Source organism: Genypterus blacodes, unplaced genomic scaffold (genome assembly GCF_046128005.1).
Source record: "Genypterus blacodes isolate CSIRO-AG114 ecotype Tasmania unplaced genomic scaffold, CSIRO-AGI_Gbla_v1 ptg000355l_1, whole genome shotgun sequence".
Lineage (NCBI taxonomy): Eukaryota > Metazoa > Chordata > Actinopteri > Ophidiiformes > Ophidiidae > Genypterus > Genypterus blacodes.
The window spans coordinates 52,635-65,913 of NW_027467139.1; the positions used below are offsets into that span (position 1 = coordinate 52,635).

General features: G+C 52.8%; 2 protein-coding genes across 2 annotated transcripts; both read left to right on the top strand.

Annotated features, from left to right (window-relative positions):
• The first annotated feature begins 27 nt into the window (after positions 1-27).
• On the top strand, positions 28-8,219 carry epc2 (enhancer of polycomb 2). The gene is made up of 14 exons (XM_076138256.1): positions 28-407; positions 1,280-1,439; positions 1,571-1,716; positions 2,598-2,804; positions 3,489-3,637; positions 3,727-3,856; positions 3,935-4,135; positions 4,354-4,437; positions 4,533-4,666; positions 4,760-5,076; positions 5,265-5,398; positions 6,819-6,963; positions 7,046-7,328; positions 7,415-8,219. Exons 1-14 carry the CDS (start codon positions 162-164, stop codon positions 7,482-7,484), a joined length of 2,406 nt encoding a protein of 801 aa, XP_075994371.1. The 5' UTR covers positions 28-161; the 3' UTR covers positions 7,485-8,219.
• Positions 8,220-10,376: 2,157 nt separating this feature from the next.
• On the top strand, positions 10,377-13,189 carry LOC142988944 (kinesin heavy chain-like; the record flags this gene model as incomplete). Its single annotated transcript, XM_076138255.1, has 6 exons — positions 10,377-10,502; positions 11,334-11,336; positions 11,662-11,749; positions 12,220-12,293; positions 12,540-12,644; positions 13,141-13,189. Coding segments are annotated over exons 1-6 (445 nt in total), but the record flags the coding sequence as incomplete, so codon positions are not given.
• Between the last annotated feature and the right edge of the window lie 90 nt (positions 13,190-13,279).

The following is a 13,279-nucleotide window of genomic DNA, read 5'->3' on the forward strand; positions in this document are numbered from 1 at the left end:
CTTTCTGTCCCGTGCCGCGGTGGCTGATGGGACTGCTCCGCCGCTTGTGTGGACATGTCCGCCATGTTTTTCACGGCGCGGGGCGCAGAAACGGCTCTTACGTCACTCTAAACTCCGTCACTAATGGCTTTTCCTGCGTGTTTGGGGCCAAATGCGCACCGATGAGTTCTCCCTCTGCGGACTCAGTCGCGTCCCATTCGGATTTACGTGGCCATTGTCGTGGTTTCGCGGTGGATTCACGGTTGGCGCAAACAATGAGTAAACTCTCGTTCCGGGCGCGGGCGCTAGACGCCGCCAAACCTCTCCCGGTTTACCGCAACAGAGACCTCCCAGACCTCAACGACTGCGTGTCCATAAACCGGGCGGTCCCGCAGATGCCGACGGGGATGGAGAAAGAAGAAGAGCTGGTACGGACATGTTTAAATCGAGCAGAGTGTCGCGGATGTTAGCATTAGCTGTGGTGTTCCGTGGTATTCACGACGCGTTTACGCGCGGTCTCGGCCGTACGCTCGTCCTGCGAGCTCTCGGGCCCTCTTAGTGTACGCCAACGGCGTAAACTCTACGCCCGTCCTACGCTTTTGTCTTAGCGCCATTGACCTTTCGGCTTTTTTTGTGTTTGTGACGTACCCGTTTGTGCGTTGTTGTCTTGGTGACCGGAGACGCAGCGCCTGCAGTCCGGACCGTTTGCTCTATCGGCTAATTAGCTTAGTGATCGTGTGTATCGATCAGTTTGTTCTCGTTTAGGCAGTAGAGTCTGAGCCTCAGCCTCAGTGAGCAGCAGAGCCTCTAAAGTTATGTTATTATCTCTAAACCCAACTAACTGGCTTTTATTTCTCCCCACATGTTTACGTTCAGTAAACAAAGCACTGCCTGATGTTTCTGAATGAATAAATAATATGTTTGGTGTAGATTTACACATAGGCTGTGATTGATAAATGGGGGCGGCAGTAGCTCAGTCGGTAGGGCTTTCGCTTGGGAACCGGAGGGTCGCCGGTTCGAGGCCCTGCTGAGGTGCCCCTGAGCAAGGCACCAAACCCTCAACTGCTCCCCCCTCTGTAATGGGTGGTAATGTAAGTCGCTTTGGATAAAAGCGTCTGCTACATGACCGTGATGATGATGATGATGATGTAATTGATTGATGGGTTTAAAGGGGAAAGCAGATGAATGAATGAAGCCTGCTCAGATATCAGAGGAACCTCAGGAGTTGTTCCTTTGTTGAGGCGCAAAGAACATTGTGATACCTGCAGATGTCGTCATGGTGACTTGGTCTCATTTTCAGGAGCACCACCTCCAGAGGGCCATCTCAGCCCAGCAGGTGTTCAGGGAGAAGAAGGAGAACATGGTGATCCCTGTGCCTGAGGCTGAGAGCAACATCACGTACTACGACCGCCTGTACAAGGGAGAGGTCAGAGTACCCAAGCAGCTCATCCACATCCAGCGTGAGTAACACACACACACACACACACACAAACACCCAGCAGACCACAGAGGGCTCGGTGCTGAGACCTTCTTCAGCCACACCAAACATCTTAAAGTGTGTTGAGACTGATGAGAGTTTGTTGTGGAGCAGCGCTGGGCTTGGACATGGAGCAGCCGGACTACGACATGGACTCAGAGGACGAGACGCTGCTCAACAGGCTCAACCGCAAAATGGAAATCAAACCTCTGCAGTTTGAGACGATGGTGGACAGACTGGAGAAGGCCAGCGCTCACCAGGTACAGAGCCGTCTATGATCCATCAGTGTAAAGCTCTGGGGGGGGGGGCGCTGTGGTTCATACCTCCCTCAGGGACGTATGAGAGTCTCCATCATTCACACCTGTTAAAGTCCCAGAGGAGCGCTGAGTGTTGTCCTCCTGCTGTTTGAGCATCAGGTCAGACCGGAGCAGGTTAGTGAGTGACGCCCTGGTCGGAGGGATAACAGCTGGGCGGGCCTGCTGATGTCACCATGGTGACGGCTCAATCAGCCTGTGCTCTCCTTGATGTTTGTACCACGTCAGTTAAGAAGTGGTGTGTGAAGCTGTGATGTCACAGACTTGGTGGCCTCCAGTGTTTGGTTGAGGTCTGATGGAAGACCAGAGGTTCTTAGAGTTCATGTTAGAGGAACCACAGGTCCACATGTGAAGAAGAGGAGCAAAGGAAGCTTTGCCGCAGAGAACAGAAGAGGAGATGCAGAGGACATGTTGGGCCTGTAGTTACTATGGTGACTCTACTTCCTGTTATCATCAGCTGAGCTCAGGTTGAGCTGAGTCATGTTTGTCTGAGTGCTCTTAGTAGAACACGATGAGGCTCAGTTCTCTATTAGAGCTCAAACATGAGGCCCATTGGAGAAGAGTCAGGCAGGTCCAGCCCGATGAAGAGCGTCCTGAAGAAGCCGGGGTCATGAAGCATCAGGTGGATGAGCTGAGAGTCAGTACCTAACTGTTCATGCTGCCTGCACCTCCAGATGTTTCCTCACCTTAACATCTCACTGCTCCACTCGGGTCATCTTTAGTAAATGTCTCTGTAGCAGCGCCACCTTAAGTCCACTTCATGCTCCCGTGTATCTGAGGAGGTTCTGCTGAAGGCTCGTCTCTCACCGGCTGCTTCTGTTCCTCAGCTGATCTCTCTGCCTGAGGCCAAGCTGCTGCTGAATGAGGATGACTATCTACTGAAGTCAGTGTACGACTACTGGGTGAGGAAGAGGAAGAACTACCAGGGGCCTTCACTCATCCCACAGATCAAACAGGAGAAGAGAGACGGCTCCACCAACAACGACGCCTACGTGGCCTTCAGGCGCCGCACGGAAAAGATGCAGACCAGGAAGGTGAGTGAGACCTTTGACCTTTGACATGCATCAGCTGAGAGCCTCACAACTACCCCTCAATCCCACTGTGTCTCTCTGTCTCTCTCTCTCCATCCCTGTCTCCGTCCGTCTCTCTCCTCTCTCTGTCTCTTTCACTCTCTTTCTCTTTCTCCCTCTCTGTCCGTGTCTCTCTCTCTCCGGCCCTCTCTCTGTCTCTCTCTCTCCGTCCCTGTCTCTGTCCGTCTCTCTCCTCTCTCTGTCTCTTTCACTCTCTTTCTCTCTCTCCCTCTCTCTCCGGCCCTCTCTCTGTCTGTCTCTCTCTCTGTCTGTCTCCCCCCCTCCTGCTGCCTCTCAATGTTAAGGAAACATTTGTGAAACTCAACCTTCAGAAATAGTGCCTATGCTTTTATTGTGAAAGGTTTGCAGGAAGTGTTCATATCTTTTAAATAGCTATAAACTTTGCTTGAATTCTAAGTGTTTCCTGTGGCGCTTGGGGCGGTTGCCATGGCGTTTGCTTTGGGATATGATGTCATCACTTAGTTCAGCCTCGACCCTGAATGGACCGAACAGGTTGAGTCCAGACCACATCATGAGTCCAGACTGTGGCTCTGGACCCATGTGAGCCAGCGGAGGGCAGCAGCTGAGTGCGACTCCCCGGGCTGCCTTCTCTTCTTCTCATGATCTTGATGAACTTGTGTGTCGCAGAACCGCAAGAATGACGAAGCGTCGTACGAGAAGATGCTGAAGCTGAGGAGGGAGTTCAGTCGGACCGTCACCATCCTGGAGATGATCAAGAGGAGAGAGAAGTCCAAGAGAGAGCTGCTGCACCTCACGCTGGAGGTGGTGGAGAAGAGGTGAGTCTCTAACTCTGATACATCTGGGCCCTGCTCCTGGGGCCTTCAGCTCTTCCTGACCCAATAACTTCACTTCCTGTCTCCCTCAGGTATCAGATGAGCGATTTCACTGGAGACGTTCTCAAAGACGTCACGCTCCCTCTGGTGGACAAACCCGTGTACAGCACCCCGCTCACCCTCACCAACGGCAGCCGACACAAAGCGGACATGAAGATCAAGGTACAGATCCACAGGGGCTCCGCACACCTCATCCTCTTCTTCACTGAGGCTCTCTAACCCTGAACCCTCCTCTCTCAGTCTCAGAAGAACCTGGCCTGCACCGTGAAGGACGAGCTCCCCTGTGACTTCATCAGGCCAAAGAAGAAGTACCCCAAGAAGGACAAGCTCTACCCCCCACGCCGGCCCGGGCGGCCCGCCGGCCCCTACACCGTCAACAAGGCCGACATCAAGCAGTACGACTTCCACAGCTCAGGAGAGGAAGAGTACCCCCCCCCACTGGTCAGTACCACTGCTCACACACACACACACACACACACAGAGACGCTGTAGGAGCCATGACCTCTGTGCTGACAGTGTGTGTGTGTGTGTGTGTGTGTGTGTGTGTGTGTGTGTGTGTGTGTGTGTGTGTGTGTGTGTGTGTGTGTGTGTGTGTGTGTGTGTGTGTGTGTGTGTGTGTGTGTGTGTGTGTGTGTGTGTGTGTGTGTGTGTGTGCGCAGTCTCCCCCCTCAGAGCCGGATGAGGAGAACGACCCAGATGGAGTCTTCGCCTTCAGACGCTCAGCCGGCTGTCATTACCTCCCTGTGAGTCTTAACACCTCTGACCCCCAGGGGGCGGAGCCTCTGAACACACAGCCGTGTCTCCTCTGTGATCTAAACGCTCTGTGTGCTTCCCGCAGCCTCACGCCGCTCTGTGGGAGCGTCCAGAGCCGCCCGGGATGCACCCGGTGTGCCGCCGTCACTCTCTGGCCGCGCTGACGGTGCCGCAGCACTGGATGGGACTGGGCCGGCGCCGGATGGGCCGAGGGGGAAGGTGAGCCGGGTTGAGAGCTGAAGGTTAACATGAGAGGTTCTGGAACCTTCAGGTCCACGTGTTAACACTTTCATGTCTCCGTCTCTTGCTCAGGATGGTCCTGGACCGGGCCTCCTCCGGTCTGGATCCGGTGTTGAAGCAGCTGGATTCTGACATTTGTACCCGTCCGGCCTCCAGGCCCGACCCCCTGCACCTCCACGATAGCCTTACATCCGTCACGCTCAATCACAAAGCCGCCGCCGCCGCCATGTCTCTGTCTCAGATCCTGAACAACATCCAGGCCCTGAGGCGGTGCTGCTTTAGGCCCGGGCCCGGTCAGGACCCGGACTCTGAGGACAGCGGAGCGGGGAGACCTCAGCCCGACCGCAGGGCCGCCGCTCGTCTGACCAACCACAAGAGCGCAGGATTAGGTGGGCGGTCCTTCCCTGGGTGGGGCGTCGGAGAAAGGGTTCATGTGTGTGAGGGTCAAACTGAGGTGTGTGTGTGTGTGTGTGTGTGTGTGTGTGTGTGTGTGTGTGTGTGTGTGTGTGTGTGTGTGTGTGTGTGTGTGTGTGTGTGTGTGTGTGTGTGTGTGTGTGTGTGTGTGTGTGTGTTCCAGCAGGGGGCATCACAGAGGAACAGTACCACAACCACAAGCAGCAGCTGGTCCAGATGAAGAAACAACAGCTGGAACAGATGAGCTCATCGCTGTGCAAGCAGCCCAGCACAGAGACACACACACACAACACACAGGTACACACACAGGTACACACACACACACACATACAGGTACACACACACAACACACAGGTACACACACAACACACAGGTACACACACACACACACATACAGGTACACACACACAACACACAGGTACACACACAACACACAGGTACACGCACACACACACACACACATACAGGTACACACACACAACACACAGGTACACACACACACACACATACAGGTACACACACAAAACACACAGGTACACACACACAACACACAGGTACACACACAACACACAGGTACACACACACACACAACACACAGGTACACACACACAGGTACACACACACACACACAGGTACACACACAACACAACACACAGGTACACACACACACACACAACACAGGTACACACACACACACACACAACACTCAGGTACACACACACACAACACTCACGTACACACACACACAACACACAGGTACATACACACACAACACACAGGTACACACACACACACAACACACAGGTACACACAGCACACAGGTACACACACACACACAACACACAGGTACACACACACAACACTCAGGTACACACACACACACAACACACAGGTACACACACACACACACACACAGGTACACACACACAACACTCAGGTACACACACACACACAACACACAGGTACACACACACAGGTACACACACACAACACTCAGGTACACACACACACAACACACAGGTATACACACACACAACACACAGGTACACACACACACACACAACACACAGGTACACACACACACACACAACACACAGGTACACACACACACACAACACACAGGTACACACACACAACACACAGGTACACACACACACACACAACACACACAACACACAGGTACACACACACAACACACAGGTACACACACAACACACAGGTACACACACACAACACACAGGTACACACACAACACTCAGGTACACACACACACAACACACAGGTACACACACAACACACAGGTACACACACACAACACACAGGTACACACACAACACTCAGGTACACACACACACAACACACAGGTACACACACACACACACACACAGAGCTCAATCAAACACTGGAGGCCACCAAGTCTGTGCCATCACAGCTTCTTAACTGACTAAACAAGGAGAGCACAGGCTGATTGAGCCGTCACCATGGTGACATCAGCAGGCCAGCCCAGCTGTGTAGCTTGTGTAGCTTGTGTAGCTTGTGTAGGTTGTGTAGCTTGTGTAGCTTGTGTAGCTTGTGTAGCTTGCGTAGCTTGTGTAGCTTGTGTAGCTTGTGTAGCTTGTGTAGGTTGCGTAGCTTGTGTAGCTTGTGTAGGTTGTGTAGCTTGTGTAGCTCTGTGATTGTTCTGATTGTCTGCTGCCTCTCTGGTTCTGTTCCTTAGATCGGCCCGTCCAAGACTCTGGACTCGGCCAGCGCCCATTTTGCTGCCTCAGCTGTGATCAGCGCCCCCCCGCCGCCGTCTGGCCACGCCCCCCCTGACAGTAAACAGTCAAAGTGTAGTGTGAACGGAGTCGTGCACGCCTCAGGTGAGTCCTGTCAGCATGACGTCACTCTCTCTCTGCTGACGTGACGTCTGAGCGCTCTGCCTTACTTCCTGTCGCTCCACAGGGACGCCCAGGCCGTTATACTCCACTGGCCCCGCCCACGCCGGGTCGGGGGTTTCGTCCCGGGTGTCGTCTTTGGTAGCGGGAAGCCCCGCCCGCTCGTCTCCTCAGTCCCTCCCCCACCAGCGGAGCCACGCGGGCGCCGTCTCCCCCACGCCGCTCCACCACCACAGTGCCCGGCCCTCCGCCCCCCCGCCGTCTGCCTTAAAGCTCGCCACCGTGGCAACAACGCTGGACCATCGAGACCACCGGGGGAACAGAGCCCCCCCTGCAGGCAGCCGGGCCAGGTACGCACACGGAACAGAACCGGGACCGTGACTCACGCGTGTGTCTCTCCTGTCTGATTGTGTCTCTGTGTGTTTGTGGCTTCCAGGGAGGGAAACGAGCCGGAGAGACTGGTGAACGGAATATCAGAGACCACGCTGGCCATGGAGGTCACATAGCATCTTCACCACTCCTCCTCCTCCTCCTCCTCCTCCTCTCTGATCTGACCGCTGAATGTGACAAACTGACCTCCATCAGAAGAATGCAAGGACCTGTACGCAACCGAGCATATCAGAAATATTTTAACCCCCGTGTCTATATTGTAAATGTACATTTTGTAAATTAGGACTCACTACCTTGTAAAATAGTTATATTTGTATCATTAGCATTTGTTTGTTTCTTCTTCTTCTGTTACTTGAATCCAGGCAACGTCATCGTCAACCAATCTGACCCCAAACCTGCAGCCCCCCCTCCCCCCCCTCCCCCGACCCCCCTTTCTTATTTATTTCACCATGTTTACATTTTGTACTTCATTTTTAAAAAAACTCCTGATTATGTGTGCAGAAGACGAGGAGCGGTTTTTTGTCTTGTAAGCATCGAGTTTCATCCTCAGAGGAGGAAACTGAGCCTGATTATAATTTGGTTTCACAAATTGATTAGATGTTGGATTTCGTAATTGGAATAGTTGCATTTTTTTTCAGTGAGGCAAATATTTTCTGTCACTTTGTTTGGTGTAACAGGAAATAGGTTTTTTTTTTTTTAATGTTTGGTTTCCACTTGAATTTTCCAAAAATGGAAAAAAGATTCAAGCCATCGACTTCACAGGAATCAAATTATTTAAAATAAAAAAAAAACTCTATATGCATCTTTGGAACCATCAAATGTAAAAGAGGAGGAAAAGCTTTGATCTAGGACTTTAAACAGGTAGGGACTCTAAGCCAATGAGAAGCCAGAACACTCCTGTAAACATCAGTAGCTCCTCCTCCTTCAGGCCGGGCGGAGAAAAGCCATGGATTTCTTTTTCTCTGTATTAAAAAAATGAACATGTTGTGAAAAATCATCAACTCTTTCCTCAGACAGATTCCTTGTTACCTGTTCTTGGATTGTTTCAGAAAAAGAATGCTGGGAAATAAAAATGCATCTACAAAGTAAAACACTCCAATGGTCCAAATACATCAGAGACTGAGAAGCTAGAGTCTCTGTCTCTCTGCCCTCCTCCCTCTCTCTGTCTCTGTCTCTGCCCTCCTTTCTCTCTCTCTCTCTCTCTCTCTGTCTCTCTGTCTCTCTGCCCTTCCTTCTCTCTCTGCCCTCCTCTCTCTCTGTCTCTGCCCTCTGTCTCTCTCTGCCCTCTCTCTCTCTGCCCTCCTCTCTCTCTGTCTCTGCCCTCTGTCTCTCTCTGCCCTCTCTCTCTCTGCCCTCCTCTCTCTCTGTCTCTGCCCTCTGTCTCTCTCTGCCCTCTCTCTCTCTGCCCTTCTCTCTCTGTCTCTGCCCTCCTCCCTTTCTCTCTGTCTCTCTCTCTGCCCTCTCTCCCTCTGTCTCTCTCTCTCTGCCCTCCTCTCTCCATCTGTCTGCCCTCCTCCCTCTCTCTGTCTCCCTCTCTGCCCTCGTCTCTCCCTCTGTCTCTCTCTCTCTGCCCTCCTCTCTCCCTCTGTCTCTGCCCACCTCTCTCTGCCCTTCCTTCTCTCTCTGCCCTCCTCTCTGTCTCTCTGCCCTCCTCTCTCTGCCCTTCCTTCTCTCTCTGCCCTCCTCTCTCTGTCTCTGCCCTCTGTCTCTCTCTCTGCCCTCCTCCCTCTCTCTCTGCCCTCTGTCTCTCTCTCTGCCCTCTGTCTCTCTGCCCTCTCTCTCTCTGCCCTCCTCCCCCTCTCTCTGTTTCTCTCTCTGCCCTCTCTCTCTCTCTCTCTGCCCTCCTCCCTCTCTCTCTGTTTCTCTCTCTGCCCTCCTCCCTCTCTCTGTCTCTCTCTCTCTGCCCTCCTCTCTGTCTCTCTCTCTCTGCTCTCCTCTCTCCCTCTCTCTCTGCCCTCCTCCCTCTCTCTCTGTCTCTGCCTCTCTCTCTCTCTGCCCTCTCTCTCTGTCTCTCTCTCTCTGCTCTCCCTCTGTCTCTGCCCTCCTCTCTCTCTCTCTCTCTCTCTCTGTGTCTCTCTCTGTCTCTGTCTGTCTCTCCCTCTGTCTCTGCCCTCCTCCCTCTCTCTGTCTCTCTCTCTCTGCCCTCCTCTCTCCCTCTGTCTCTGCCCTCCTCTCTCTCTCTATCTCCCTCTCTGTCTCTCTCTCTCTGCTCTCCTCTCTCCCTCTCTCTCTGCCCTCCTCCCTCTCTCTCTGTCTCTGCCTCTCTCTCTCTCTCTGCCCTCCTCTCTCTCTCTGTCTCTGCCCTCTCTCTCTGTCTCTCTCTCTCTGCCATCCTCTCCCTCTGTCTCTGCCCTCCTCCGTCTCTCTGTCTCTCTCTCTGCCCTCCTCTCTCCCTCTCCCTCCCTCTCTCTCTCTCTCTCTCTCTCTCTCTCTCTCTCTCTCTCTCTCTCTCTCTCTCTCTCTCTCTCTCTCTGCCCACCAGGCAGTGGCCTAGTGGGTAGAGCTTCCGCTTGGGAACCGAAGGCTGGCCGGTTCGAGTCCTCTCTCCCTCTCTCTCTGCCCTCCTCCCTCTCTCTCTGCCCTCTCTCTCTCTGCCCTCCTCTCTCTCTGTCTCTGCCCTCTCTCTCTCTGCCCTCCTCTCTCCCTCTCTCTCTGCCCTCTCTCTCTCTGCCCTCTCTCCCTCTCTCTCTGTCTCCCTCTCTCTCTGCCCTCCTCCCTCTCTCTCTCTCTCTCTCTCTCTCTCTCTCTCTGTCTCCCTCTCTCTCCGCCTCTCTCGCGCTAATAAAACTCCATCTCCCAGGGTTCCATGCGGCTCTCTGTTGTGAGGTGGAGCAGCTTGTCAGCATCCTCATCTCTCGCAGCAGCGTCCTCTCTCTCTCTCTCTCCTTCCCTCTGCCTGTCTCTCTCCTCTCTCTCTGTCTGTCTCTTCCTCCGTGTCTCCTCCGTGTCTTCGGGGCAGCTCCTCTCTCTCTCTCTCCCCCGGGTTCTTCCTTTGTGTGTTTGTTGTGATGGCGGACGCGGCGGAGTGCGGAGTGAAGGTGATGTGCCGCTTCAGGCCGCTGAACGACGCGGAGCGAAGCCGCGGAGACAAATATGTCCCCAAATTCAACGGAGAGGACACGGTGATTATAACGGTGAGTCCAGAGCGACGCACACACACACGCGCGCGCGCAGTTCAGACTCTGTCATGTGTTTTTTTTTCTTCAGTTGAGAGGAACAAAGTCTGTCCTTCTGTGTCCAAACACGGAGGACAGCAGAATGTCCAATCATCCATCCTCTCAGAGACAGAGGGAGAGAGAGAGAGAGAGAGAGACACACACACACACACACACACACACACACACACACACACACACACACACACACACACACACACACACACACACACACACACTCTCTCTCTGTCTGTCTCTGTCTCTGTCTCTGCCTCTGTCTCTGTCTCTGCCTCTGCCTCTGTCTCTGTCTCTGCCTCTGCCTCTGTCTCTGTCTCTGTCTCTGTCTCTGCCTGTCTGTCTCTCTCTCTGTCTCTGTCTCTGTCTCTGCCTCTGCCTCTGTCTCTGTCTCTGTCTCTGTCTCTGTGTCTGTCTCTGTCTCTGTCTCTGTCCCCCGTGCTGCAGCATCTTGTGTGTCCCTCTACAGATCACATGTTCTTCTTGATCAGAGGATCAGTCCGTCTGAAGGGCCCAGAGCCTGAGCTTGACCCACATGAGTCCCACAGTAATGAGCTCCTTAGTTACATTTTAGCAGAATGTCTAAGGAACAACAGATTGAGGTTAGGAGGGTCGATTGGTAAGTTCTGAGTCTCAGCCAGGTCAGCCAGTGGACACACACACACACACACACACACACACACACACAGGCTGACCTGGGGTCATATCGGACGAGGTCATCCTTGGGACCAGCTCAGCCCGGTTCAGACCAGTTTGATTGTTGTCTCTCAGTGGCATGGTGGGGGGGCAGGAGAGCAGGTGGTCATGTGACAGCAGCCATCATCTCTGCTCCCACTGGGATGCAGTTTCCATGGTGACTGGCATCTTATTGAGAATCTCTCTGACACACACGCACACACGCACACACACTCAGCCTCAGCCTCAGCCTCAGTCAGAAGTGAAACGTGTTTGGATGAATTCTGCTTCCTCTCTGTTCCTCCAAAACAAAATCCTCTGGAATCTTTCCTGTCAGTCACAGAGCCTCACTGTGTCTGTCTGCCTGTCTGTCTGTCTATGCTGCAGCGCCGCCTGGAGGCCATTAGGTTCCATGTTTGACCTGTGTGTGTGTGTGTGTGTGTGTCAGGGGAAGCCCTACGTGTTCGACAAAGTCCTGCCACCCAACACGGACCAGGATCAGGTCTACGACACCTGTGCCAAGCAGATCATCAAAGGTCACAAATACACGATCAATACACAAACTCATCAGTATTCAGTCTGTGTGTTTGTGTACACACACACACACACACACACTCACTCACTCACTCACTCACTCACTCACTCACTCACTCACTCACACACACACACACACACACACACACACACACTCACACACACACACACACACACACACACACACACACACACACACACACACACTCACTCACTCACTCACTCACTCACTCACTCACTCACTCACTCACTCACACACACACACACACACACACCACACACACACACACACACACACACACACACACACTCACTCACAACCCACACCCCTGCCTGCTCTGTTGGTTACATGAGGTTGCTGGTTCACTTCCCTTGTGCCTTCAGTCAGACTGTCACAGTAGCACCAGTGACCCGGGCGGTGACTGAGGGGAAACGGCGGCCCTGTGAACTCTGTGGTGACGCTGTGTTTCAGATGTGCTGGGCGGATACAACGGGACCATCTTTGCATACGGACAGACGTCCTCAGGGAAAACACACACCATGGAGGTGAGAGTGTGTGAGTGTGTGTGTGAGAGAGAGTGAGAGTGTGTGAGTGTGTGAGTGTGTGTGTGTGTGTGAGTGTGTGTGAGAGAGAGTGAGAGATTGTGTGAGAGAGAGAGAGAGAGAGAGAGAGAGAGAGTGTGAGAGTGTGTGAGAGAGTGTGTCCGAGTGTGAGACAGACAGACAGAGGTCCCGCCTCCTGGCCCCTCATCTGTCCCTGTCTTCCTGTCTTCCTGTCTTCCTGTCCTCCAGGGGAAGCTCCACGACCCCCGGCTGATGGGAATCATCCCTCGGATCTCCAGAGACATCTTTGACCACATCTACTCCATGGACGAGGACCTGGAGTTTCACATCAAGGTGACGGCCAGGACCCAAACCCTGGACCCCCTCAGTCCAGTCCGGTCCAGCAGGGCTTAAGTCCAAACCCACATCACAGCATGAGGTTGGAGACGCTGCTCTCTATCACAGTGAGACTTCCTGTCTCACTGTCTGCAGGCTGTTAGCCCGTCTGGTCCCGAGCTCACAGCAGCTCAGACTGTTACACAGATCAGGTTTTGTCTTTCTGTAACAAAATTGAAGCCTGATTTTATTTATTTTTTTTTTTATGAATATATTTTATTTACGAAAGCATCTGGTATTACAGTGAGAGGACAAACAGAGACAACGGGGACAAACAGGGACAACCGGGGACAAACGGGGACAAGATATTAGTAAAGATTTCTTGAACACACTGTAGGTTTTTTCTGAATGCTGTCACAAAGAGACACACACACACACATGAATGAGTGGAAGACTGAGGGACGTCTGTCCTCTGCGTCTCATGATCAGAATCTGTCTCATTCTGTTTCTGTAGGTTTCATATTTTGAAATCTACTTGGATAAAATCAGAGACTTGCTGGACGGTGAGTAAGATAATAATAATAATATAATAATAATAAGACTTCTCTATCAAATCTAATCACTGAACAGCTGATGTCCATTTATGTCTCCAG